This window comes from Chaetodon trifascialis, chromosome 17 (assembly GCF_039877785.1).
Source record: "Chaetodon trifascialis isolate fChaTrf1 chromosome 17, fChaTrf1.hap1, whole genome shotgun sequence".
In the NCBI taxonomy this organism is placed as follows: Eukaryota; Metazoa; Chordata; class Actinopteri; order Chaetodontiformes; family Chaetodontidae; genus Chaetodon; species Chaetodon trifascialis.
The window spans coordinates 1,963,517-1,990,700 of NC_092072.1; the positions used below are offsets into that span (position 1 = coordinate 1,963,517).

The window sequence follows — 27,184 nt, forward strand, 5'->3', positions numbered from 1 at the left end:
GCAACTTTCAAAATAAAACACACTGCTTCCGGTTACGCCTTTCGTATTAAATCCACCGAGGAAAAACATCACCATGTGAGTTGAAGTTGCCACAAATAAATAATTAAATGAGCATGACTCACCTGGAGGCACAGAGAGAAGAATAACTCCATGGGGGCCAATCACCCCCTGGGCCTGTCACTTCATACAAAGCATCTGTACTTCACACACTAGTTGTAAAGTCACGGCTCAGTTAAAAGCAGACGTCCCAATTATTCTTTCTTTCTTTTTAAATATTTGTATATCTGGAGGAGTAAATCAAATCTTGAATGCAATCTGTCTCAGTGTGAAGCATTATTACACTTTGAGGCCTGTCAGACTGTGTGATGAATGCCTGATGAGTCACAGACATGTTACTGACATGCATGATCCATCTGTGCCATTCTGATGTATTAAATGCACCATTGAAGACGTTTGGACTGATCAGCTTTTAAATGAATGTTACTCAGAAAAGCTAAATACATGCCAGCGTGGGGCTTGGGGCCAGTGTTTTGTCACATCGTATTCTGATCGAACGGTTTGTAGGTGTGAGCTGCAGCAGTAATCACTGTGACAATCTCACACTTCATTTCTGAAACTGGCAGAAATTTGACAGCAGCTCTGAACCAGCTGTCGGTGGACGTCTCTCACAGTGGGATCTTGGCCCAGTGTTTGACACGCCTCCGTGTTTCTATACTTTACTTTCACCTGAGACAGGCCAAAACCATAAGGGCCTTGTGCAGGAGTCGAATCAGCTGAACACAGGACAAAACAAGATGCCAAAACTGCAACTATCTATCTCACATTAAGACTCATAATTAACAGTAAATACAAAATAATGCACCCCCAGCCTACCTGTAATATGTCTGTCTTTTACTGATAAGTCTGCTCTTTCTCTTGTGGTGCCAGTTTAACTCACAGCTGCAAACTGTAATTACTCCAAACTCTCATTTTAAAACATATGTGGAGGCTGCCAAACTTTAAGAGAACACCTGCTCTTTGCAGAAGCTGTCAGTCAAAGCGGAAACTCAAGTTTAAACTCCAATAACCGAGAAGTGAACATGTTGAATGCTGAAATACCGCCATCTACTGGCCGAGCGAGTCACCTGCGTCTCCAAACGCTGAATATCTGTGCCAAACATGTGCCTGAATCATTTAAAGGTGATGTTAATGACACCTGAGATACAGTCCAAACGCAATATCAAAGATGATTTTATTTACATAAATCTCTTTTTAAAACAAAAGGCAAAATGAACAGCTTTTACCTTTTGAAAAGCTTCCAGAACAATCAAACTAATCAAAGTCCTTCATCGCTGCAGCGTGTCAAAAAGCTCAGCTTTCTAATCAAATTAGAACTTCAATCTTTCTCATCATCAGCAAGAGCTTAACCATTCCTTGCAGCTTATTTTCTGCAACCAGTAATTACAACAGTAATGAGCATGAGTTTGTTTCAAACCCTTAAGACGTTCAGGCTGTGAAGTCTAAACAAGGTAATACTCGCTGTGGAGGAGCTGTGCTTCAAAGCCTCCAATACAAACTCTGAGTGAAGATCTCTGCCGTCACTGAGGGGTCTGCACCGTCACAGCGGGCGAAAACACGCTTCCTACAGGTTTTCTGGGTCTTTGTTTTTCAGGCCTGGAAATTCAGATTCATAATTTAGTGAAAAGGCTCTTCCAGCTGTGCGACGGGACCCTGAGACCAGAACGAGCCCTCGGAAAGCTGCAGTCTTCATGGTGTGCTGCCTGAACCGCGATCAGAGGCAAAAAGGTGCGTTTACTGGGCGATGCAACCCCCCCTCTGGGAATAAAAATGACATCTGCTCTCACAACATGACCAATAATCGACACGGAAAACAAATTATGGTGCTTTTTTCCTTTGAAAAGAAACGCAAGTACCCGGCAGACGACACGAGATCCAGAAATAATCGCTTCATCCGATCGCTCTGAACGACTCTTTCTACGTCTGTGACGAGCGTTTAAGCAAACTAAACACTGATTTATGTGAGCAGACACGAGGGAAGTAGAATCGTTGAAAAAAGAAAACTCTTCTTATCTTAAGGGAGACTGTGTGCACGTTTTTGTTTGAATATATGTACAATAACGTACACAGACGTAGGCGAGGTCACACAAGAGACCAGTAGTAATTAATGAGAGAGGTATATCAGTGATTACAGTAGCAAGTCGCCTCTGTGTTTCCTCTGGTCGCTGCAGTCGACAGAAAACTGCTTCGCTCTCCGGACGAGTTCACAAAGCTTCTGTTCGAGCTCGTTAAGGACACAAACGTGAGCCGTGATCGATCTGCAGCTCGGGATTCGAGAGCACTCGAGGCTGCTTTAAAACCTCTCAGGAGGAAGCGAGCGAACCTGATGAAGCCTGCGAGCCAATCGTGTTTGGCTGAATAAAAACAGCTGGATGAAGCAGCGACAGCAGGTTTCAGTGCTCAAAACTCCCAAATCTTCCAGACCGACTGAAGCTCCACTTTGTTTAGTCGCTCCACAGTTGTGCCGTTAACAGACTGACACACTGCAGCGTTTCCCCAGTAAGACCCGCTGAGGAGCAGGAACTGCATCCCCACGACGTCTTTATGCACATTAAAAGTCGACGGGCGCACGCACACGCGCACACACACGCTCACTAATACACACACGCGCGCACACACACACTAATACACACACGCGTGCGCGCACACACACTAATACACATAAGGGCTGCACGTGTGACAAAGCTGTGAAGTGACTGAAGTGAGGCTTCATTTCATCTTTCTTTTCTTTTCTTTTCTTTTCTTTTCTTTTCTTTTCTTTTCTTTTCTTTTCTTTTCTTTTCTTTTCTTTTCTACATGCCTCCAGGAGGAGCTGCAGATGATCTGATCACGTGACGTGCTGATCATCTGATCCCGTGACGTGCTGATCATCTGATCCCGTGACGTGCTGATCATCTGATCCCGTGACGTGCTGATGTGTGTCAGCTTTGAGGCTTTGGGGTGGAGACTGTGTTAAGACAGCTGTGGTCACGCCGACGCTCCACTCTTTGATTTTAATAACCTAATCCGGAGAGGAGAATTCAACAGTGGGTTTTTGGTCGACATCATGCAGCCCTGGTGCGCACACACACACGTGCACACGCACGCACACACTCAGAGCGAGAGCAGCAGTTAACTCTTTCCACGAGCCCTTGTAGAGAAAAACCCGAATCAGAGGAAAAGAAACAAAAAAGAAACGAACAGGAAACAAACAGAACGACATCCCTGACGGTTTTAAGATGCTGAAGTTGTCTTTTATAATTCTCTTTAACTTAAATATAATAAAGATATATGTATATTCTTTTCTATAGATCTCTTCTTGTCAGTCCTCGGTGGAGTCTGTGTCATCATTGATATAGTCTTCCTCTATTGGCGTGCTGCCATTCTGAGTCCCCCATTCGTCTTCGTCGTACTCTATGCTGTCGTTGTCCTCCAGCAGCTCGTTGTTGAGCTCCCCCGGGCCTCCTGCGGCCTGGACGCCGGCTGCGGCTCCGTCGGCCGGCAGCTCGGCGGCCGGCTGCCCGTGCTGGTTGTCCCCCGGCGCCGGCGGGGCTGCGGCAGCGGCGTCCTGCGGCGCTGCGTAGCCCCCGTTGTTGTTAGAGAAGGCGCCTCTGTCGCGGCTCTCCTCCTCCACGTAAACTCTCTGGTGGCACATGGGACACGTGTCCTGGATGTAGAGCCACTTCCTCAGGCACAGCGCGTGGAAGTAGTGATGGCAGGGCGTGATGCGGGCCGAGGTGGCGAACTCCTGGTAGCAGATGGCGCACACGTCCTCGATGTCCCTCAGCTGGTCCCCGCGCACCTCCGGCAGGGAGTTGATCTTCTTGACGGCCGTGCGGCGGTTGATGAAGGTCTTCCAGCCGTTCTTGGCCTGCAGGTAGATGTTGAAGTACGCGTGCAGGCACATCATGCAGGCGCGGATCTTGCTGCCGGACTCGAACATCATGGTGTAGGCGCCGTTTCCGAACATGATGACGCCGAACAGGAACTCGATGATGTTGCCTGTGGAGCGCACGTAGTAGACGTAGTCGTCCAGCTTCTCCCACAGGACGTTGGAGAAGCCATCCGCCATGAAGAGGCCGTAGACCGTTAGTGACACCACCACCTGGACGGACGGAGGGAAACCAGTTAGAGACTAAACCCAGCACTGAGCTGGACAGAGGATGAGACAGACGCCACCAACAGCAACGTCTGAGAGACCATTAAGAGCGCTGCTAATGAAACAAAGACGGAGGACAAAGCACGGCAGCAGTGTGAGACACACGTCCAAAGATCTGTGCCGCTGTCTATGAAAGCTCACACGCTGTCCCTCAAACAACTTTACTGAAATACTACAATTCTGGATAAAATGTAGTACAATTACTTCACACTCTAAAACACCTTTGACACGAGCAGAAAAGATGATGTTCTTTCCGTCCTCACCTTGAGGCAGAGCTCCACGCAGAAGGCGGTGACGGCGAAGAGCCAGGTGTTGAGGGCGTAGTGGTGCCAGAGGGCGTAGCTGAGCACCACGGGGAGCACGAAGAGCGCCAGGGACACCAGCAGGACGGGGAAATGGCGGCGAACGGAGGAGACATGGGAGGCGCTTAGGGACATGAGGACGGGGTCGGTCATGCCGTGGATGAAGTGCAGGATGGCCGTCAGCAGAAGGCACATGTTCCGGCTCAGACGCACCTTAAATCAAAGCGAGGACAGTTTTCAGTCACTGCATCCACTAATCAGACCCGGCTCAGTGATCAGTCGGCCTGCAGTGACGTACCAGGCGCTCCTCAGGGTCCAGGCTGCTGAGGCCGGTCTGCAGAGCCAGGATGAAGAACAGAACAGGAGCCACGAAGCCTAAACGCTTGTCCTCCTCCTCCGTCGAACCTGCAGAGTCGAAACAAGACAAAACACCAAACTTCAGGAGCATCCTTACAGCCGAGTCCAGACTCTGAAGCGGGGAAAGGCGCTCAGACGTACCTATGAAGGCCAGGATGCTGAGGCCGAGGTAGTGCGCGACGGAGGAGATAACGGCGCTCATCCCCAGGACGGTGAGCGTGGAATCACAGCCAGAGATGATCAGGTTACTGGTCAGATCCCAGAACACGTCCCAGCTCAGCAGGTAACCCTGCGCAGTCACACAGTTACAACACTTCTACTGCAGCTGAAAGATTTTAACTTCAGGTTTAATCCTGCCTCCAACAAAGGCGCACAGATGAAGACACACGGCATCAAGGCGACTGACACTGGATCCTTGAAGCCGCATGCATCTGGAAATGTGGTCACAGCAGATTCATGACTGCGACACGTACTGAGCTCCATGTTTTACAGAAGAAAAATCAACTCAACAGAGTTTTCACTGACCTCAAACTTGATATCTTTGGTATTTTAGTACTGAAACTTCTCGTTATTGATCAGCTAACAGACAAACTGATGAAATTCACCTCTGAAATACTGAAACTGGCCGAGGCTCGTGTGTTGGTCGGGCTTTACGAAGGTTCTGCTGCATTGATATCTTATGACATCATCAAATAAATGAATTAATAAAAAATTCAAATCCTCAAAGAGAATCCTTTGAGTAAAGTGATTTGTTCGTTAAATGAGTTCGTTTCTTTTTCTTTAATGAACTTGTCCTTCAACATAAATACATGTAGGCAGCAAACTACTCCAGCTGAGGCACAAAGTGATGAAATAATATCTGAAATCTTTGGATTACTGCTCATTAATACAAGAGGGAAAGCAAACTGTTCGCTCTGACCGCAGAGAAAATGTTTTAGAAAGACTAAAACCAACAAATATGGAGTGAAAAAAAATAAAAAATGTTCCTTATGCTGCTGTCCACAGCAGGAAAAACCTTCAGAGCTTCGTGAGTGAAATCTAGGACTTCTGGTCTTACCTGTGAGTCGGAGCTCCCGTCTGCAGCACCCCCGGTGGCGTCGCCGCTCTCCCTCCTCACCGCCCGCACCACGTACACCAGGATCAGCGCCTGGGCGGTGACCCGGGTCAGCCAGAAGACCCGCAGCACGTCAGGGAATCGGATCCGCTTCCACGTGTCCTCGAGCAGCAGCTGCAGCCCGTAGATTCTGTACATGTGTCGTACGAGCAGGTAGACGTACCGGCACGAGTAGTAAAACCATTTGAGCCTCGCGGCCAGGCACACGGCCGTGTTGAGCGCCAGCGCCAGGCCCGAGAACACGGCCACCAGCTGCCTGACGTCTGCCGGCAGCTCGATCATCAGCCCCCACAGGGGGATCATGATGTCCAGCACCACCAGAGCGGCGAACACCGACTGGAGGTTGAGCAGGAACACGTAGCCCACGCCGAACACCAGCTGGACCGCGGCCATGCCCAGCCACAGCGTCGGCCCGTTCCGGGGCAGCAGCCTGAAGCCCAGCGCCGCTTTGTAGTAGGCGCTGTAGAAGTCTATGTGGGAGGTGGCGTAGTAGTTGAAGAGGACCGCCGCCATGCCGAGGAGAACGGCGAAGAAGAGGGTGTAGAACTTGAACAAGGCTTTCTGGGAGAGCAGCAGCACCACGCTGGAGATGAGGACACCTGGGAGACACGAGACACAGCGGACGAACATTAAAGGGACAGAAGGGTCAACTGTTCCTGTCTGACAGCAGAGGAAACAATCAGCCTGCAGACAAGCAGCAGAGTGAAGGGACGCTGCTCAGCGTCCACACAATCATCGCTGCAGAGGGACGAGCTGTCCTGAGCTCAGGCTCCCTCAACTCAGCGTACGAGCTGTTTGACTCGTACAGCGCGTATCTCAGTTATCTTGTTTTCATGACTGCTGACAGCCGAAATCATTAAACTAAACCTGATTAATGGCCCAAAGCAGGCAAACATGTCAAACATGAGGCGTAACAACCCAGATGTTAACAGTCGTTCAGCAGCGTGACCACCTGACTGTCCATACCCTTGATCACATCGCCACCTTGACCTTTGGCCTCGCACAACATTTAACTAAGAAGCTTTAGCTGAGAGCAACGTAACCTTGGATTAGCTTTGTCAGGAGTTCACTGGCTAAACTCCTCTTTGCTGTGAAAGTGGTGTCTTCAGTTGTTGTTCCTAATCTGCTTTTAATCACTTTTTCAGTCTTATTTCGGGTAAACGTGCGTAGATTTACGTGCCGGTACAAAACATGAAGACTCACGGGCCGAGGAAACATGAGAGCGTTGGCTGACCCACTTTGAGGGCACCTTTTTTAGCCCCTCGCCTCTCCAAACCCAGAGCTCCAGACTGACACCAAGAGGGCGCTGACGGGGCCGAGCCGCTCAAAGGTCAACGCACTGTGCAAAGGCAGAGTTATGTAAGCTGGTCTGTGTGTGTGTGTGTGTGTGTGTGTGTGTGTGTGTGTGTGTGTGTGTGTGTGTGTGTGTGTGTGAGCAGAGACCAAACACTGAGCAGAGAGAGGCTGGAGAAAGAAAAGAAGAAAGCAGCTGGGATTACTGAGGACGAGTTTAAAGGCACTGAGCAACTTAAAGTACGCCTGTAAAGGGTGTTAAAAACATGAAGGTGGAAGGTCATGAATACTCCAATGAAAGGAAATCAAGATGACGACTGATTGATCGATCGATCGATGTTAATCACTTCTGTCGCTCTAAGTTACATTTTTTAATATTTTGTGAACGTTTCCTGGCTTTCTTGTCTTCTTTGACAACAAACAGAACATATTTGCGGTTTGGACTCCTGTTAAACAGACATTTAGACATTTAGACGAGAAGATTTGGGCTTTGGAAAACTGATGACATTTGACCGACCAAACGATTAATGAGACGAAAGTAATCGTTACAGCTGTCGCGGTTATGGCTCACATCAGCTTCTAGTGACAGAGTTCACACCGTGATTCAGACAAAATAAGAGCTTTTTCTCCAGTCACAGGGATGAAGAAGCGCATTCGGACATGAATGACGGACTGTCACCGAGACTTCGGCTGGACTCCGGCGGGGACACCTGTGATAAGATACCTGACGTTAGCAGCTAGCTAGCGACACCTTAACGTCAAATGAGCCTGAATTAGCTTTGAGACAAACTAGTTCAGCTCAGTCAGCTCAGTGTGGCTGGTGCTGACGTTACAGCAGGTGTGTGAATGCGCTCCGGTCGACCTGACAGGTGACATCGCTTCACTCTGCTGACTAACGTCATGCTAACGTCAGCTAGCTACCTTAGCTGTCACCTTCCTGTCTCACTGTCTGGACTCACTGCACTTTTAGATGCTTACCCATGACTCTGACCAACACCTTCCCCATCGCACCGGCCCATCCCGAACCAGGGTCGTAGTAAGAGTTAAAAATGGCGTCGATAATAAAGATACAGGGAACTCTCAGAGCCACATCCAGCACCGCTAAGGCCTGCTGGCCTATTCGGGCTTGCGTGGACGCCATACGGCTTCAGTGGAGGGCTTACAGTCCCGGGGAGTCCCGGCTACCCATGAAACATTAAAATAAGTCCAAGTCCTCCAGCAGCGGCCTGTCGCCTCCTGCTTCGCTTCGCCTGGTGTTTATTTGATAGCTGGGAACCTGCTGCCATCCGCCATGTCCGCCCAGCTCAACCTCCTGTTGCTTCTTCTTCTTCTTCTTCTCTTTAATGTCCTCTTGCTCCCATCAGCAGTGTTGTCGCCACCAGCGGTTACTCAACAGAGCTCTCCTCAGGTCCCGTCTCGTCTCCTATCGTGAAAAATATCAGGATATCTCCGCTTTGGCCATTTCCTACCGCTCCAGGAAGAGACCTTACAGGTTGCGTGGCCGTTGGTTCAGACGTACGTGACGTAACAGACAACGTCAGAGGGCGTGACGGTTGACGTTGCATGTTTCACAGATGTTTATTTCTTTTCATTTAAATTACATTATATAAAAACAAAAAAGACGACACATCTAAATAATAGTAAAACGTTTTTTTTTCTTTTATGTTCTTTTCCTTATTATCTATCTTTTACACTTTCCATCTTGTGTCCTTTCAAATGTAAATCAAATTTTGGTTAAGTTCTGGCAAAAAACAAAACAAAACAAATAATATATATATGTTTACAGACATACTGTCTGTACACGAAACACAGAGAATAAGTAACTGTTTCAGCATTAAGGAGGAACTCATGAAAAAGTCATTTTTATTTCAGAAGAAGACAGATTAGAAGTTATTTAACTTTTCAAAATTGGCAAAGAGAGTTTTACCCCTGGAAACAGACACAGATGCACACACACACACACACACACACACACACACACACACACACACACACACACACACACACACACACACACACACACACACACACACACACACACACACACACACACACACACACTCAGCAGCTTCCTGAAGGTTTCATCTGGTTCATCATCAGCTGGAGCTGAAGAAGACTTTGGTGGTGTTGCTGTAGATTGCGTTGGCCAGCTCCAGCGGCTCCTCCTCCCTCGCTGCCGCCATCACTTCTAGAACTTGTCTGGAGACAAACAGTCAAATCTGCACGTTAGCTGTAAATTTAGCACCTGATGGGTTTAAAAATGGTGTTTGTCCACTTGGATCCACCCTCTGCTGTCACCCTGCTGTCACTCACATGATGTGGCAGGGCTCGTTCCGGTCCTTCAGACAGTGGCCTGCCTCCCATTTCTTCTTCGTGGGAAACGTCGTTTTAATGTATTTGGAGCCTGCGTGAGTGTTCTTCACGCCACACCATGGAGCGTCTGGGAAGGAGCAGGAAGTTACTGATCGCTGATCCATAAAGCACGGCGGCTTGGATCTGAATGTCTCATAACTATTTACCTCTTATTTACCTCTCTTTGTCAAATACCTTCATTAGAATAAACTGGCCGCAACTCACCGGTTTCTATCATGAGCCTCTCAGTGGGGACGGACTTCATAGCTTCGATATTGGCTTCTGTTTTCAGGGAACTGAAAAACAGAAATAATGATAAACACAGGTGAAGTTACAGTGTGACTAAGATGCACCTTTACATAAAGAAATGACCTTTCACCTGTTAAAAACCGAGGTGTGAACCACAGAGCTGCACGACAACTCAAGCAGCGTTTACAGGAGAAATCTGACCTGAGTTTAGGTGTCAGGGTTTGTATTTTGGGACCCATCTCAGCTAAATTAGTGTCAAGAAACCACAAATATATTAAAATATATATAATACATTAAAAAGAGTGGGGGCACAGTGACTTTCATGTTCCCAAACGCAGCACGACTACTTCATCTCTGCTGGTCACCTGTGCATATCATTCAAATTAAACCAAGGTGAACTCTGACCTGCAAGGCCACGAGGTTGCACCAACACAGGAAGTGAATCCTTGAACTCGTCCGGTGTGTGGGCGTTAATACAAGTCACTGTTTGAGAGGTGGAGATTCAATTTAGGATCAATCTAATTTAATGAAACTGAACACCTGTTCTAAGATTTTTAAATACAAATGATGCTTTCAGACCAGAGGGACGTTTTCACAGTACATCCTGTTCAGGACCTTCATTATTACTGCGGCTGTACTACAAGAAAAGGGCTGAATGTAGTTCCCAGAATGCAGCTGCACATGCAAACAGAAAAAAAGCCCTTGAAGGTCTTCAGGTCTCGGGGGAGGTCCCCAGTGGGCGGCTCCTCACAGGGAGTCAAAGCCAAACACTGAGCCCAGGTGTGCTTCCTGTCAGGTCCTCTCACCATCCATTGATTCCAATGTAGAGGTTCAGCTCAATGAGGGCAGCGGCGTCCTCTGCAGTCCCATCAAACGAGTGGACCTGAAGGAGGAAATGAACAGGAATCAGCTCCACCTGCAGCGCATTCATTTCTGCGTTCTGCTCTTTTCATTATCTCTGAATTACTGTGATCTTTAACGAACAGCACACAGCAAAAGACAAATGTCCTCACCACTCCTCCAACACAGCGGTCTCTGTTCCTCTTCATGATGTCTGTCAAAGCAGAGACAAAGAAACATGTAAAAAAAAAAAATCCCCCTCGTGAGTCAGACCTGGTCTCAGGTGCACAAACCCACCGATGAACTCCTGATGGGAGTTTCTGCAGTGGAGGAACATGGGCAGCCGGGTGTCCTCTGCCAGCTCAAACTGCTTCTCAAAGTATCTGTTCCAGAGCAGAGCAGAGACGATGAAGAGCGCAGGTTGAAGATCAATCACTGTTGACGTGACCAAACAACTCTTTGGTCACAGCAGAGTAAAGGCTGAACGCACGTTTGCCTCAATGCTTGAGCGGCTTCAGACGTGCTCTCTGGTCGAATCGTCTCCGGTTAAACTGCTCACAGCTCATCACAAGCAGCCAAAGGTACATTTCAAAGGGTCGAAAGCCAACTGGAGCAGTTCTCACACTCAATAGACACAAATAAACTTACTTGAGTTGAGTTTCTTTTGGGCAAAACTCCAACCTGTCAAAATCTGGAGCAAGAAAACAAAGATGACACACATTATAATATCAAGATATTAATGAGCAGAAATACATCCAACTTCTCTAAACTGCATCATATTTTATCACGTTACGGTTTGTATGAGATCAATCTTACGCTGACAAGTAAATAAATATGTTAAATACGTTACATTATATATTCAATATAACAGATGCAACATATACAATAACTCCTAAATGATCACACCACATACGGTGGTTAGTGCATCATATCACATTTCTCCCCTGATGATCAACAGAGGTTTATTTTGTCTTATCTTATGATTGAACATACCGGATCTATTTGAATAATTTCTGTTCCTTATGTCGTCTGTATCTGTGTTTTGTTACTGCACACATGCAGCCGTTCAGAGTACCCACCGAGTCCGCACTCCCCGATGGCCACCACCTTTCCTCTGTGGGCTGTCGCCAGCTCCCTCAGCCCTGAGAAGTACTGAGACTCTCCATTCTGCTCAAACTCGGTGCAGCGGGTGGGATGGCAGCCGACGGTGCAGTAAAACTCATCTGTGAGGAAGAAGGGAGCTTGTTAAATATGAAGTCAGAAAAGTCCAGCGTGGAGAAAAGCAGCTGGCAGATTATTCTAGAAAATCAACCAGAAACCATTTGGTCGCACTCAATAACACGTTTGTCACTGTTATCATTACCTCTGCTCTCAGCTAGCTTAAGGGCCTCCTTGCTGTCCTCAAGGCTTCCTCCTGTGATCATGAACTGGAGCAAAGCAACAGAAATTAAGACATTTCAAGGCTTTTTTTCAGCGTGCTGTGAAAACACAAAGAGTCGACAGCAGCGCTCTAAACGCTAACATCAGCATGCTAACATGCTCACAATGCTGATAACGTGCTGGTGTTCAGCAGGTGCAATGTTTACCATGTTCACCACCAGTTTAGCATGTTAGCATGCTAACATTAACTAATTAGCATCAAATCCAAAGTGTGGCTGAGGTGACAGGAAGGGCTCGATGGTCGCTGAAACATCTACTCAAACCACAAACTTCATGTGGACACAATGAGCAGGATTCATCCTCCAGTGACCATGAATGTCCACGCTCAGCTGAAACGAATCCATCCAACAGAGGTTGAGATATTTCAGTCTGGACCAACACTGCAAAGCCCCTTGATATGAGGACAAATGATGGACGCACGTCTCACCTTTTCAACCCCTGCTTTAAGAGCTCTGTCAATGATCTGATCGAAGTCATCTGTGAAAAAAATCACAGCTAGTCTCAGATTAAAGTCGCCTCAACAGCCCACGAGAGACGATAAGAGAAGCCGCTCACCGTCGTGCTTCTGCTTCCCTCTGTAGAGGCCTCTGAACATGGGATCTGTCAGGTTCACGCCGATGTCTGGAGACGGAGAGGTCAGAAATCATCAATACTGCAACATGTCACCAAACACGTTCCTGTGATTCGCTGGTGAAGTGCTCCATCAATCAATCAATCAATCAATCAATCAATCAATCAATCAATCAATCAATCAATCAATCAATCAATCAGTTTTTCCATCACCAAACATTTAGTTTTCCGCAAACATCAACTCAAAACCTACAAATATTTAGTCATAAATAACTTCAATGATTCATCTATCAAAATAATTCTCCTGTCAATCAATTAATCAACTGCATGTTTCAGCTCTAGTTACCACTTTAATTAAGGCAGTATTTTAAGGCTACTGCAGTATACTGCGCAGTATTACATTGTACTGCTGTTTTTCATGGTCACTCACTGTGTGCTGCATCATGTGGGTCATGATTGATAAATTACATTTCAGTTGATTTTGGACTTATCTTAATTGCCAATTGATTTCCTGTAGATTTCCTCCTTTCAGCTCTATATTTCAAAGCTCAGCTCTTCATGGTTAAAGCTTCAGATTTCCTCTTTGGAGCAACACAAACTGGGTTCAGGTATTTCACCACCTTCATGACTCCACCTGGATTCCTCACCTTAATGCCAACACACTACCTGCTGTTGACAGTGGTTCAGTATCAGCTGTCACGAACACAAACCAGCTGACACTCACAGCTGCACAGCTCTGCCACTGCTCTGTTGTCGTGCTCAGCAGAGCTAACTCATAGCTTCCATGCTAACTACACGTGAGCTTGTCAGTTTACAGACGCCGGCACATAGTGACACCCAGTCTTCTACGTTTTCTTCATACTTTATTAATCTAGACATTAAACACAAGTGTCTTACCGATGAATTTGTGCTGGGCCATGGCTGTACGAGAAAAACTTCTGAAAAGAGACACACATGCAGCTCCCACCAACACCATAATGCTGCAATACCTTAATTACTGTAGGAGAGACAGTCGCATCACTGAAATAGCTAGCTTACGGCTAATTTTCCCTCTTATTCAGAATTATGTGAAATACAACATAGAGCTAATTTACTTCAGAATTACTAAGATCTGTGATTAAACCCTGATCAACGAGAAAACGACAGCGACATTAAATGTTTTGCGCATTTTGTAGGCATTTACGGTTATAACGTTTAATCGAATGCTAACTCCCAGAATCCTCCGCGCTGCTCGGCGAGAAGGTGACAGGGGACGCTGAAAATGGCCTCTGCTTATCTTACTCACCAGCAAAAAGTGTTGCGGCTTTACAAGAAATCACTGAGACACCTCGAGTCGTGGTGCATCTTTAGGTAAGAGGGACTGCCTGCGCTTAAGATTCGTGCTGAATAGTGACAGTTGAGCGTGTATCCGCTGTGGGGCAGTCTGTTTGCTCTGCCGCTAAGCTAACAGCTAAGCTAACCCCTCGTCGCTGCTAGCCAGGTCACTCATTTCTCAAGTCCGTCAGCTCCACAGCTCAGTCCTTATTCTCGTTTGCTCAACCACTCCATTAAAAAGCAGACTGTGACCCCAACACTTTCCTGTTCATTTTAAACACTAGTTATATTTCTCAAATATCATTTGCTAATTTACACCTTCAGCGTGCGCCAGCTAGCGTCGAAATCTGTGAGCAATAAGAGAGCAATAACATTTTAACTTTACTCCGTCTGACGACAGGCGGTCTGATAATTGTTACTGGATATAACTAGATGTTTTCATAAATACTGTCTACTTTAAAGGTTAGGCATTTGTTTCTGTACAGGTGGCAGATGTAATATTTTCACTACTTCAAACTCTGTTCTGTAAAAGTTTGCTCCAAACAGCAGTCATAAGGTTCAGGTCCAGCATTTATTCACATCAGTTAACAGGAGAGTCATGAATTCACATTCAATTCATCAAGTAACTGTTTAAGTCACACATTAAGGGACTTATTTACACTGGGTTAGGGTTTAAATGTTACTTAATCAGCGAGCAGGTGAGATTTAATGAAATGAGTCAGTGTAGATGTAGTCAATATACAGCTTATAAGATCTGACAGCATTCATTAAACTTTATTCATAAACTGTGCAGGCCAACATATGTCAGACATGCCTTTTTGGTGGAAATAAAAGTCTGATGTCCTTCCATTTTAAATTATTATTGTTATCCATTGTAAGGATTTTGTGCTTTTTTGTCTTGTGAGAGTAAACTAAATGTCCCCCGGTCTTGGACTGACTGATAATTGCATATTCATAAATAATGATTGTATTTGTGTTTCCTTCTCACTGTATCATCATATTTATTCTATCGGTCATATAAGTTAAGATGTTTAATTAGTATGTTTTCCTGCTATAGAGACAAATATCGGTTCTACGCCTGCGTGCTGCGGGCTCGCTTCGATGACAACAAGGATGAGAAGAACATGGTGAAGGCCGCCTTGATGCTGAAGGCAGGAGAGGAGGAGTTCTGGGCTAACCAACATCCCCAGCCCTACATCTTCCCCGACTCACCTGGAGGGACCTCGTACGAGCGATATGAGTGCTACAAGGTGAGGCGGGGCTTCATGTGCTTCATCTGGATGGAGGGCGAGAAATAAATCCCCTTTTTTCTCTCTTGCTTCAAAGCTTCAAAAAATCAACAGCATTGTACTTAGAATTCCTGTTTTTTATCAGGTGGTCTATCTTAGCTTGTTAGGAATGATTATCTGGACGTATTTGTAATGAAAACGTGATGTGGAAATGCGTAATGTTCCATGATGGAAGTCCTGAGCTCTGTTTTGTTCCTGTAGCACCCAGAGTGGCTGCTGGACCATTGGCACCCCTCGGAGAAGGCCATGTACCCCGACTACTTCTCCAAGAGAGAGCAGTGGAAGAAACTGAGACTGCAGAGCTGGGACAAAGAGGTGGGCTGTGCAGCGTCCCGTCAGTCTGCAGGACGCGTGCCAACTGTTTGTGTGATATTACAGTATTCTCAGTGCATCTCAATACTACCCAGTCACCTGTCTAACACTTAAGCATTGACCCAGGAGAAACTTGTGTTAATTGTAGGTGTGAATAGGTCAATACTGCTCAAAGTCACCTGACTTTACATCTAAAACAACATGTGTTTCTAGCACAGTACTTTATCCTGGTGAGTCTGCAGAGCGGTTGTTCTGTTTGCTGTAAGGGAATAGTCTCAGTTAACGCCACCAGGTGGCAGTAGAGTGAAGCTCTCAGTCAGGCAGCATGTCATGGCCTCTCTGTTAATGTTAGAGATTAAACATTTTTTCTGTTTATCACCACCTGCCAATTGATTGTTGATCAGACAAAGTAAACGATGTAAAGTGTTCGCCTTTGGCTCTGTGATTCTTTTCTCTGACGTTTCATAGACAAAAGTATAATCTATGAATTGATAATGAAAATAATTGATACTCGCAGCCCCTGTTGTAAACTTTTCTCCCCCTGCCTGGTTCCAGGTCGCCCAGCTGCAGGCTGAGATTCCAGCCGGGGCCGCCAAGACCGAAGCCCTCCCTCCTGCCCGCAAGGAGGGCGACCTCCCTCCTCTGTGGTGGCAGTCCGTCACCCGCCCCAGGCATCGCCCTGCATAAACCCCCTCCACCTCGGTCACCCCCGCGGTCTAAGGGGAAACTCTCCGCATCACACAACAGCAGCAGGGAGACTGGCTGACCTACTGAACCATCTGTCTGTACAGAATGTTTTATTAGAGTCATCTCTGAGGAGTCAACCAGCCTGTTTTCACTCTTTCAGGAGCTTGGTGACTTTGAGATGTTGATGAATCACTTAATACCTGTAACTGTTCCACTAAATAAATGTATGATGAAAGTTATGGTTGAATGGTTTTTGTTTAATGTGTATAATATCTAGCAGACAGATGGGAGAGTGGTCTTGTTCTAACTCTGTTCAGGTGTCGAGCTTTGAGGTGAACAGCAGCCTAATGGATGCTGGAGCTGTTTATCAGACCACTTCCTGTTAGCGCTGTCAGCTTCAAGTCCATTGGCTCCTACTCAGGCTTCAATGAATGATGATTGAAAAATTACAGTTTTTTTAAAGAAATATATTTAATTTGAAAAAAAAAAAAAGGCTCAGTTCTTAAAAAAGCTTTAAAAAATGTTAGCAAATTTACAATTTAGTCCTACAGGACAAACTAGTGCATTTGTTGGGGACTATTTTCAGCTGTGGATGAATACTTAATTATTCTTGAGTGAGTCTTTGTGGCAGCTAGCAGGGCTTCAGACTGTTGGTGCTCAGTGACAAACACACCATCACTATGGCGACAGGTGTGGCCTGAAGTTGCGTGGCCGTATCATCATGGTGACCGCCTTCAGAGAGTAGAAATCTGAATCCTTCCAGGAGAACCAGATGATGCCATCTGGCCCAAGCAGGTTCTGAGCTTTCACTGAGTAGCGCCCCCCCTGGTGGAAAAACACAGCTTCAACACATTGTCTCAACATTAATGTTGTCCTCATGGACAGTCAACCTGTGTCTCACGCTTCTTGTCCACAGTCCTACCTTGTAGTAGACGCCGTTGAGGTTGGCATAGAAGCACTGGTGGAACCACCAGCCTGCGTGGCTGATCTCAGCACAGATGTTGCCAGTGTCCGGTGTGCTGAAGCTCTGCTTGTCGTGGTACCAACCGAACGAATCCTCCACCGTTCCGCTGAAACCCGACACGTGGATGCGGTACTGGTTCTCCTCATTCTCTATCCTGCAGGAGGAGGTGAAGAAACCATCACCTGCACTGCCTCCACCCCTCAGCGACTGTTGCTGCACCTGTCAAGCTCTCTGGTTTTGTATATTGCAGGTTCATAGTAATTTTTTTGCAGCAGACAGGTTGAAATGATGATGACTACCTCCAAATTTTGTCAGCTAGCTAGCTAATTAGCATTAGCTCAGCTAGCTCTGTCTTTGCCTGCATCGATGGTTACATATATCATGGTAAAGGACTGATGTTAAAGATACATTCAGTTGCTAGTTTTAGACTTTTTTTATGCACACACGTCAACATCTAATTCATGTGGTGCTTAATAATACAGAAACACCTGAAAACCAAATGTCTTTCGTCAACCACTCAGCCTTCAGTAAACACAACTCTCTTTCTACCTGTCTGTCTACCTGAAGGTGTGGTACAGGGCGTGTCTGTGGGCGTGGCTCCAGTCCTGCAGGTCGATGCGGAGGCTGTAGTGGCCGTGGTTGGACAGCAGGTGGAGCTGTTGGTTACCCAGCCAGTGCTCTCCTCGTGGCTCACCGAAGCCGTCGCGATACTCCGACCAGCCGCGGTTAAAACTCACAGAGCCATCACGCCGCCGCTGAAAAACCGTCCAGCCCCCACCTGACAAACATGCACACATTCTACGAGCTGAACGGAACAAAAACATCTCCTCGTGCAACGTTGTATCTAAGGTTCAGAAGAACCTCATGACATAAAGAGAGTACAGGTATTAGTCATATCCTCAGGTGTGCAATCAAATGACCACACAGCAATCCTGCAGAACCCCGGCTTAGTCAGTTCACACATTACAGTGTGGACGGGACAGAGGCGTTAGTGGGAGCTCAGGAGCTCCTTATTGTCCCAACCACGAATATTGTCCAATTTCAGGTGTTATACATGCCTTTGTGTCCATACCTTAGTGTCTGAACCACTCTCTGCTGCATATATAGTGGATGAAGTGCAGTATACAGTGTGTCTCACCCTCAGTCTCCATGTCACAGTAGACAGGTAGCGTGGCGCCAGGCGACAGGACAATGCTGTAAACTCCAGAGCGTCGAACACCGCTGTGATAGAGAGACGCGCAGTCTGATGGACAGAAAGACAGGTGCTGTCCATCTGAGAGACAGAGAGAGACAGAAGGATTCACACAGAATCATGAAGCAATCAAACAGTCCACTGAACCTAATGAGACCACTGACTGTTGTTGAGTTTGTGTTGCTGTTGTTTGTTTGTTAGCCTGTGTTAGCTTGTGGCAGTAATACAACTCGCCACGGTGTTTGTTGCATGTGTACCTGGTCGCAGCGTGTCTCGCAGCCCGAGCAGCGGCGCAGTTCTGATGACGTTGATGGTGCAGCCGGTGTTGCGGCTCACGCGCCGCACGGTGGCTGACAGGTTGCGGAGCTGCACCTGCAGCTCCTGCAGCAGCGCCGTGTGCACGTGGAGCAGCGTGTCGGCCTCGGTTTGACGCAGCTCCAGAGAACGCAGCCGCTGGTCAAAGGTTGAGTTGAAACCAACATCGTCTTCACTCTGAAAGGTGGAAAGAGAGAGGAAAGGAGACCGTTACACCTGTAGAGGGCGCTGCTGAAGTTCTCATTGTTGTGAAGTTGAAGTTGGTCTACAGATCTGTTAAGTCTCCGAAAAAGTTGCAGCAGCAACCATTGGCACTGTGTCACAAAGCCAGATTGCAGTCTTAATTTTGACCGGGGGCCAGGGACACTGCAGCCCAGAAAAATGCTCTACAGGACAGTCAGACTCTTAGAGGATGTGGGGCCCCAGCCAAAAGGCCTGCACCTAATCCTGTTAGCATTCAGGGTTAAGGAGGACTTAGTGGGTGTCAAGACAGAGAGATAAAGACAGACAGAGACATGAAGACAGGTAGAGATAAACGGAGACAGAGAGAGAAAGGAGGGCGTTGTGTTTTAACTGCCTCAATAATCTTTTGCTTTATTATAATAATGTAATAACAAGCAACATTATCGCTGTTTGCCAGGTGGTGGCGCTGTTGTATTTCCTGACTCTACAAAGACGCTCACAGCAGTGTACCTGCATCTCCAGGGCCTTGACTCGATGCTGGTGGTTCCTCAGCTCCTCCTGCAGCTCTGACATCGTCTCCCTCAGCTCCTCCAGCTGCTCCTTTCTGTTCTCGTTCTCGTGGAGCCAATGTGAGATGTCGTCTGTACAGCGGAACATATCCGGGCAGCGTTTCGGGGACGTTCCCAAAGACACCGGAGGCAGCGTTGCCATCAGCCGGCACTGGCCGCTAGATGTCAGCTGGCTGCTGTACTCTCCGCATTGTGCCGATGAACTACCAATGGTCCGGTTGAAGGTTTGGTTGGTGCTGTTGTTAAAGCCATTGTTGCCGCTGCGAATCACTGGCGGGGCGTCCGGGGGCAGGTCGGAGTGTGTTTCCAGTAGGGAAGAAGGAGGATGCCAGTCAGCATCCTCATAGTTGTCCGTGTTGATGTCCCGTATGTCGAAGTTTGTCTCAATGTTTGTGTCTAGTACATTCCTGCTTGCTTGGGAGTCCACATCCAGCACGTCCCTGTTTGTTTCTACGAGGGTGTTGGGATGTACATCCTCATCATGTCCAAAGTCTGGCTGTTCATCAGAGGCCAGAGACTCCCCACACCAGCCAATCAGTAAGACAAAAACCAGTACAATGGATCGCCGCTTCATCCTAAACATTCAGCAACTTGCCCTCCCTGGTTATTGCTGACCTTTGTCCAAGGCAACTTTGAGTGAAGTCATTAGTAGAATCAGTTTCAATTACTGGATCAGCATCGGGGGTCAGAAGTCACAGCAGCAAAATGAGGTCCAGACTTCGCCCAAAGTTAGGCTAAAGTTTAGTTTTAGGTTGTGACTTGAACACAAACTGGTTGTAACCCTTTAAACTCGACCATCCCAGCCAGGTTTCCGTGAAGGTGCTGAACCTGGTCCAGTGGCACGAGGCCTAGTGCTTCAACATTCGCTGGACTGTAGTGGAAGAGAGTTCGTGTTCAGCCCAAAAATCAGCGCAACAGTAGGTGAGAGAAGCAGTTTTACATCAGTGTGATGCTGCATTACCACATGATTAAAATATCACATTAACAGCAAAACTAACTTATAACTCATGATGAATTTAGAAAAATGCTCAGAAGGAATGAAAACACTTTCAGTGAAGCTGAAGATTCTTTGGTTAACATGAATTTCATATCCATGGTGAAACACACAGAGTGTGTATTCAACCTACCTGCCATGTAAAGCATCCCAGCACTGAATTCACCTCAATGGAAGCGTCAGGACAGCCAGGAGTGTGTGTGTGCATGTGTGTGTTCAGCATTGGGTATGACATCTTATCCTGATAATCCTCTAAGGGGATTGACAGCCATTGGCCTGGAAGCTAATAGATTACATATTAGATTAGAGTAACATGACTACAAGTCATGTTAAAGGAAGCACATCTGCATCTGTGGAAGCTTCTGCTGAGGCCTCACATTTCGCTGTGTCGACGTTTTGAAGCTAACAGCAGTTCTAGTGATCCGTCAGCCGCAGTTCTGCTCAGAGACTTCCGTCATGACATCATGAAAATCTTCTGTGCAAAACTCTTTTGAAGTAGTAACTGTAATGCAAATAATAGGCTGTTTGCAGTTACGTGACCTTAAATAGATGGAGGAAAGTTCTTACTGTGCTCGTGTGCCATCCACTCCACCATTGTCCGACTCACCTTGTCTCATCTGCAGACAGTTAACAAACCATTTTTTCCAGCTTTTTTCTGTCAATTTCTTGCATTTTTCACCCTCATAAACAACAACTTTTAGTACTTGATAAAAGCTCCTTGTGGTTTCTTGGTTTGATGGATTTGAGTCATAAACAACGCAAAACATCTGCATTTTGAATGTGTGTTATAGTGCTTCCTATTTGGAAAATCACTTCTTGCCCTCCATCTGCAGTTTGCACCACAACAAAAGAACAACATGACGTCATCTGCAAACAAACGAAACATAAATGTATAAATTAGATTAGCATTGAAAAAACACATTGTGAATGTATCCATGCCAGCAATGTGGCTCTACAAGACAGTGCAGGTTTGTCCACTATGTCCTCGAGTTAAACATGAGTGTATAATTTATTGTTTCTGTTCAGCGAAGACAAACACACAGAAAGACTCAATTTAATTGCATGTTTTGGTGTATAAAGTGCCTCCAGTTCTGATACTGTGTCGATAATGTCATTGGTGTCGTGACGTCTTTATATTCTTTCAAACATGTTTGTGTATGTGTGTGTGTATGTGTGTGTGTCTATAATGGATTGAAGGGAGCTTCAAGGTTGTTGGAGCCTCTAATGGGTTTATATTTACCCGCGTACGTCAGTTTGTCCCATTAGAAAAACAGAAAAAAACAAACAACTCAAAGAAATGACTTTTTCGTGACAGACTGACATGAAGGACTAATTCTGTCTCTAATGGCTCAGTCGTTCACAGCGAGGATGGAGCAAGGTTCACCACATTGTGAACACATGACTGGATGAAGGAGATTAATACATGGACTCAGAGACACTTCAATAAACTGCTGTCAGTTAACACAGTTTGTTTGGAAATGACTGATTCTGTTCTTAGACGGCTCCCTAACTTTTTTAGACTCTGGGTTGTGTGACCTCAAGGACAGCTATACCTACCAGGAAGCTTCATTTGTGTAACAGACACATGAGTTTTTGATGTGCCACGGCAGCTCTTTGGAGGACAATATTATGACATGATCTGGAAAGAGTGGAGCCTTAAAGCTCAACTCAAACAGAAGTTCGTGTTGGATGTTGAATCATGGTGGTTCGTCCTCACTAACCTTTTCCCCGGTGGTCCGTTAAACACGTCAATCCCCTGCAGATCCATCATTAATCACACTGAGGGCTCAGATGACGGAAAGATGCTGTGCAGCAGGTGTAACTAGACCCTGACCCACAGGTCTGAATCCCCTCTTCACCCCGTGACTACATGTCACTTTGGTGTTAATCTGTTTAATATGTCGACTGACATTTAACGCTCAGCTACACGAGCAGTAAGCGGTGATGGAAGATTAACATGTTTCTGTCTGTTGTGTGTGATTACGTTTTTGTCCTCACTCTTCTTGCTAACAAGTCAAAGGACAATGTGGATTGTCCTGGGTACCGCACACAAACAGGAAACACTGACAATATAAACATAGTCCCGAGGTGAAAAGAGACCGATAAAATAAAAGGACTACATATTAACATTTCTTTGAGCAAGGCTGAGTCTGCTACACGAGCATGTTCACAGTGAAAATGCTTGCATGTTGATGTTTAGCAGGTTCATGCTAACCATCTTAATATACTGTGTTAGCGTGCTAATGTTTGCTAATTAGTGCACAGTCAAGTTGTACAGCTGAGGCTGATGGGAATGTCATAAACTGAAGTATTGGGTATTCTGACCTGATGATGCTGAATTTGTCCTGAGGGGAAACTCTGAACCAAATTTCATGGTAAAAGTTTCTCAAAAAACCACAAATATCAACCTCATGGTGGCGCCAGAGGAAAAGCGAAGGGATCGCCAAAGTCTATAGGATTCATCCTCTGGGGACCATGAGCTTCACTGCAGTCCAGCCCGTCGGCGTTGAGGTGCTTCAGTCTGGACCACAGCGGTTTTCATTGGATAAGTCAAACTGGAAATTCTCTTTTCAAACCACGACTTTGATCTTTGTAACGTGTTGTTTTTCTTTACAGCCTCAGAGCTGTTTGTGTGGCAGCTCATCGGAGATAGGATGAGGATGAGGATGATGGTGGTGGTGGTGGTGGTGGTGGTGTGTGTGTGTGTGTGTGTGTGGTTGGGTGGGTGGGTGGAAGAGAGGGATGATATCTAATTGATTGTCCATTTTCATGCAGCAGTCTGTGTTTACAAGCATGAACGAGAGAATGATGGGAGACTTCAGGTAATGATGACATCATCTGAGCAAGTGTGTGTGTGTGTGTGTGTGTGTGTGTGTGTGTGTGTGTGTGTGTGTGTGTGTGTGTGTGTGCGTGCGTGCGTGTGTCCTTGGCTGACAAGGTATAAAATCGTCTGGTTGACTGGAGGGACACAAGTGGAAGGCAACAGCAGAAATCTCTGTCCAACAGCCAAACGACAAGAAAACAGCAGACAGACAGAGACGGGACAGCGCGGTGAGTTTCTTCATCATCTCTTTATGCACTTTCACTTTTTAGGTTTCTGTCTTAAACTCTTCATTTTAATTCTTTCTCAAATAAAAAATATCTGTAACATCAAATAGATACATATTATATAGGTTCATACTAATGTAATGACACTGTAATTATTTTTATATATGCAGGTGTTGTTGTCTATGTTGTGTCTGTTGACTTTATATGTTGCAAATTTAATTAAATAAATAAAAATCAGTCTACACTAATAGAAAACAACTCCACAAAAGTGTCAACAATAACAACAACAACACACCAGGAACAAAGTAAACAAGCCAGTTAAGTAACAATGGACAAATAGAAGTTTTTATGTGTATTTGTAAAACAAGAATAATGATGTTGGGATAAATGTAAATGAAATTAATAATCTAACATTAAATAGTACTACTACTACTAGTAATAATAATAATGATAATAATAATAATAATAATAATGATGATACACGTATTTGCAGTTCAAGAAAAGCAGAGTTTTACTTATTCTGGTAGATTATATTATAATAATAACAAAATAGGGATGGGGTAGGATTAAATAAGTTTTTTATTTCTTCCTACTCCTTTTCGAGCATGTTGGACTCATTACTTTGTTTGTTCTTTTTGTTTTTTTTTGTTTTCTTTTCTTTATTTCTTTATCTATTGCCTTATTCATTATTATTATTGTTACTTTATTCATTGTTGTCTCATGCTTCATATCCATGACCATGCTCGAAATAAAAGACTTCATTCATATTTTATATTATTAATTGTAAGGGTTTATTCGTATTGTGGATGATTTACTTCTTTACATTTATTTCTTTTTAAACCATCACTTTGCTTTGGAAACACAAATTAAATCTAAATGAATTCAGCTGAACTGAGTCTGACTGTGTTTGTCGGGTCAGATGCTTTTATTTTGTAATTTCTTCCTTCGTGCATGTGTTGCTGTCTCTGATTGGTCGGCAGGGGCATGCGTCCTGTGTGGTTATTGGTGGCTGTGGTGGTGGTGGGCGTGACCACAGGAGCTGTCAGTCAGTGCTTGGAGCATCCCACCTGTCAGGAGGTCAACTCTGAGAGCAACATGCTGGTAAGACACACACACACACACACACACACACGCACGCACGCACGCACGCACACACACACACACACAGACACACACACACACACACACACACACAGGATTAACCACAATACATAATACAACTCCAATGTGAAGAATAAGAGAAAACTATGGGTGAGATTGGGGTGAAACCACCATTATTGGAGCTGGAGTCAGGATTTTGTTAGCCTAGCTTAGCATAAAGACTGGATGCAGGATGAAACTCTAAGTCTGTCTAAAGTTAGAAAATACCCTCAGCATCAGCACCTGTGCTGCTCATGATAACGTCTCATTTATGTCATCCAGACAGCTTCGAGCCTTCAGCCTCTGCTTCATGTGCTCTGCGTGATTCTCTCTCTTTCATCTCTGTTTTTGGTCTCCGTCAGCTCCTGAGGGAAACATCTGACTCCAGCTGCTGAATGGCACTTTCACATTACACACTGACCTTTTATTAATCTGAAAGTATGAACTACAGCAGCTAAATGAGGCGTGCATTGAGCTGTAGAACTAAGGGCTTTTGGCGCCACTAATGGCCCTGTTGAATTCTGGAAAACATTTGTTTTTTAGGGGATATTTGAGACCCTTAAAGCAGAGCTGACAGCACAGAGATGACAGGAGAGCTCTCAAAGAGGGACGCTGTGGTTCATGTTTGGCGCCTTACGCCCTCGACCACCGAGTGGCCCTCCATTCGATTCAGTCTGGATATGAAAATAAATCACTTTGTGGAGCTTTAAGAGACGCTTGCCAGCATTCAGAAAGAAACTTCTGATGGTTTCAGTGTTGTAATATTTACTTATTTCCTAGTTTTACTCTTAAAGCGGGTCCCAGTCCACAGACAGTCCTTTGGAGGACTGAAATGTCCTCCGTTTGTTGCCTTTCATTCTTCTCTCCTCCGTTCACTCATTGCAGTAAACATCCTAATTCATCTCCTGTGTTTGCTCCTGCAGGAGTGTATCCAGCTCTGTCGCTCCGCCCCCCCCATCGAGATGCCCGCCATCCTGGGCGATGCCCACCTCCAACCTCCTCCTTCATCAGGCCCTGAGTCTCTGCCTCCCTTCTCCCCTTCCTCTCCTCAGGCTAAGCGCTCCTACTCCATGGAGCATTTCCGCTGGGGGAAGCCTGTTGGGCGAAAGCGCCGCCCGATCAAAGTCTACACCTCCAACAGCGTGGAGGAGGAGTCGGCCGAGGTTTTCCCCGGAGAGATGAGGAGGCGAGAGCTTGCCAGCAAGATGACAGCAGCAGAGGATGAGGAGAAGGCGCAGGAGGTGGTGGAAGAGGAGCAGGAGCAGCTCCCGGATGACGGCCACGAGAAGAAAGACAGCCCCTACCAGATGAAGCACTTCCGCTGGAGCGGCCCGCCGGCCAGCAAACGCTACGGCGGCTTCATGAAGAGCTGGGCCGAGCGCAACCAGAGGCCGCTGCTCACGCTCTTCAAAAACGTCATCAACAAAGACGGACAGGAGCGGAAGTGAGAGCAGACAGGAAGGAGGAAGGAAGGAGGAAGGAGAAGGAAGAGACTGATTGGTCCTCCAAAGTAATTACACAACACTAAATGCTAAATTATCAAAATAGCTGCACCTTATTTGACATGAATATGCCCCATAAATGTAATTTCTAGGAGACAATCTTCCCAAACCGCAGAGTTTTCTGCTAAAAGGAGTTGATTTAGATTTGGAATTACTGATTACACCTTTATTGTCACGAGGATAAATGTGGAGGCAGAGATCTCCTTTGTTAAACATCACACAGTTTGTTGCGTCTATTCACCCTGAACTCGTCACTAAGAGGCTCTGCAGCTCTGTGAAACGGCTGCTTGTCAAGAAAACCAATATGTCATTTCAAGTATTTGAATAAATGATCGAGGACGCTCTCGATTGGCCGATGGAGGCAGCAGATAATTCTCATTGGACGTGGAAAATCATTAAAGTCATACTACGCAGGATTTCTAAACATGCCATTCAAAGTTTGCTCCTCCTCCACAGTCAGAGAGTCCCGCCCCTCACGGTCCGCGCGCTGTCATTGGCTGACTCCCACAAACGTCTCGCCTGCAGCAAAATCCTGCATAATATGCCTTTAACAGACATTCGTCTGTCTGTACCTCCACCCACAGGGATCAGAAACACGAAGACGAAGAGAGGGAGAGGATGAGAGACAAATGTTTTCTACGTGGATTTATGTAAATATCTGTATATGACATGAAAACATAAAGTGATTTGCAAGCAAACGACATGAGACATGGTTTTTACTATCTATCTATCTATCTATCTATCTATCTATCTATCTATCTATCTATCTATCTATCTATCTATCTATCTATCTATCTATCTATCTATCTATCTATCTATCTATCTAATAATATGATAATAATATATAAACCTTTATAATTCTCAAAAGTCTGAGTTTGAACAATGGGAGGAAACAGGAAATTGACCTGCTTGACTCTGATATCTATATATACACAGATATATTCATACTTTGATCTCAATGCT

The 27,184-nt window shown here is 45.8% G+C and overlaps 5 protein-coding genes across 5 annotated transcripts; 2 read left to right on the plus strand and 3 right to left on the minus strand.

Annotated features, from left to right (window-relative positions):
* Positions 1-2,851: 2,851 nt before the first annotated feature.
* rnf139 (ring finger protein 139) lies at positions 2,852-8,754 on the minus strand. Its single transcript, XM_070985448.1, has 7 exons — positions 8,240-8,754; positions 5,912-6,567; positions 4,996-5,143; positions 4,796-4,902; positions 4,459-4,710; positions 2,942-4,141; positions 2,852-2,869 (listed from the first exon to the last, which is right to left on the minus strand). Exons 1-6 carry the CDS (start codon positions 8,400-8,402, stop codon positions 3,359-3,361), a joined length of 2,109 nt encoding a protein of 702 aa, XP_070841549.1. The 5' UTR covers positions 8,403-8,754; the 3' UTR covers positions 2,852-2,869; positions 2,942-3,358.
* Positions 8,755-9,097: 343 nt separating this feature from the next.
* Positions 9,098-13,722, minus strand: tatdn1 (TatD DNase domain containing 1). The gene is made up of 12 exons (XM_070984856.1): positions 13,610-13,722; positions 12,698-12,763; positions 12,570-12,619; positions 12,066-12,129; positions 11,782-11,925; positions 11,351-11,393; positions 11,000-11,085; positions 10,876-10,916; positions 10,669-10,745; positions 9,839-9,909; positions 9,575-9,701; positions 9,098-9,460 (listed from the first exon to the last, which is right to left on the minus strand). Exons 1-12 carry the CDS (start codon positions 13,686-13,688, stop codon positions 9,358-9,360), a joined length of 951 nt encoding a protein of 316 aa, XP_070840957.1. The 5' UTR covers positions 13,689-13,722; the 3' UTR covers positions 9,098-9,357.
* A 214-nt stretch (positions 13,723-13,936) lies between these two features.
* Positions 13,937-16,553, plus strand: ndufb9 (NADH:ubiquinone oxidoreductase subunit B9). Its single transcript, XM_070984842.1, has 4 exons — positions 13,937-14,062; positions 15,084-15,276; positions 15,517-15,630; positions 16,183-16,553. Exons 1-4 carry the CDS (start codon positions 13,974-13,976, stop codon positions 16,312-16,314), a joined length of 528 nt encoding a protein of 175 aa, XP_070840943.1. The 5' UTR covers positions 13,937-13,973; the 3' UTR covers positions 16,315-16,553.
* A 272-nt stretch (positions 16,554-16,825) lies between these two features.
* On the minus strand, positions 16,826-20,299 carry LOC139345911 (angiopoietin-2-like). Its single transcript, XM_070984795.1, has 6 exons — positions 19,479-20,299; positions 18,728-18,962; positions 18,417-18,551; positions 17,840-18,056; positions 17,237-17,432; positions 16,826-17,139 (listed from the first exon to the last, which is right to left on the minus strand). The coding sequence occupies exons 1-6, from the start codon at positions 20,118-20,120 to the stop codon at positions 16,993-16,995; spliced, it is 1,572 nt and encodes a 523-aa protein (XP_070840896.1). The 5' UTR covers positions 20,121-20,299; the 3' UTR covers positions 16,826-16,992.
* A 3,208-nt stretch (positions 20,300-23,507) lies between these two features.
* On the plus strand, positions 23,508-26,916 carry pomca (proopiomelanocortin a). Its single transcript, XM_070984599.1, has 3 exons — positions 23,508-23,582; positions 24,560-24,680; positions 25,643-26,916. The coding sequence occupies exons 2-3, from the start codon at positions 24,564-24,566 to the stop codon at positions 26,165-26,167; spliced, it is 642 nt and encodes a 213-aa protein (XP_070840700.1). The 5' UTR covers positions 23,508-23,582; positions 24,560-24,563; the 3' UTR covers positions 26,168-26,916.
* Positions 26,917-27,184: the final 268 nt, after the last annotated feature.

Excerpts from the sequence above, each read along its gene's own strand:
- rnf139 (XM_070985448.1), bottom strand. The coding sequence starts at position 8,402 with ATGGCGTCCACGCAAGCCCGAATAGGCCAGCAGGCCTTAGCGGTGCTG. Across the intron at positions 4,711-4,795 it reads TGGACCCTGAGGAGCGCCTG|GTGCGTCTGAGCCGGAACAT; the intron begins GTACGTCACTGC and ends CTTTGATTTAAG. Across the intron at positions 4,142-4,458 it reads GCGTGGAGCTCTGCCTCAAG|GTGGTGGTGTCACTAACGGT; the intron begins GTGAGGACGGAA and ends CCGTCCGTCCAG.
- tatdn1 (XM_070984856.1), bottom strand. The coding sequence starts at position 13,688 with ATGGTGTTGGTGGGAGCTGCATGTGTGTCTCTTTTCAGAAGTTTTTCT. Across the intron at positions 12,620-12,697 it reads AGGGAAGCAGAAGCACGACG|ATGACTTCGATCAGATCATT; the intron begins GTGAGCGGCTTC and ends TTTTTTTCACAG. Across the intron at positions 12,130-12,569 it reads TTAAAGCAGGGGTTGAAAAG|TTCATGATCACAGGAGGAAG; the intron begins GTGAGACGTGCG and ends GCTTTGCTCCAG.
- ndufb9 (XM_070984842.1), top strand. The coding sequence starts at position 13,974 with ATGGCCTCTGCTTATCTTACTCACCAGCAAAAAGTGTTGCGGCTTTAC. Across the intron at positions 14,063-15,083 it reads GAGTCGTGGTGCATCTTTAG|AGACAAATATCGGTTCTACG; the intron begins GTAAGAGGGACT and ends TTCCTGCTATAG. Across the intron at positions 15,631-16,182 it reads TGCAGAGCTGGGACAAAGAG|GTCGCCCAGCTGCAGGCTGA; the intron begins GTGGGCTGTGCA and ends GCCTGGTTCCAG.
- LOC139345911 (XM_070984795.1), bottom strand. The coding sequence starts at position 20,120 with ATGTTTAGGATGAAGCGGCGATCCATTGTACTGGTTTTTGTCTTACTG. Across the intron at positions 18,963-19,478 it reads TCAAGGCCCTGGAGATGCAG|AGTGAAGACGATGTTGGTTT; the intron begins GTACACTGCTGT and ends TCCACCTTTCAG. Across the intron at positions 18,552-18,727 it reads GCGAGACACGCTGCGACCAG|ATGGACAGCACCTGTCTTTC; the intron begins GTACACATGCAA and ends TCTGTCTCTCAG.
- pomca (XM_070984599.1), top strand. The coding sequence starts at position 24,564 with ATGCGTCCTGTGTGGTTATTGGTGGCTGTGGTGGTGGTGGGCGTGACC. Across the intron at positions 24,681-25,642 it reads ACTCTGAGAGCAACATGCTG|GAGTGTATCCAGCTCTGTCG; the intron begins GTAAGACACACA and ends TTGCTCCTGCAG.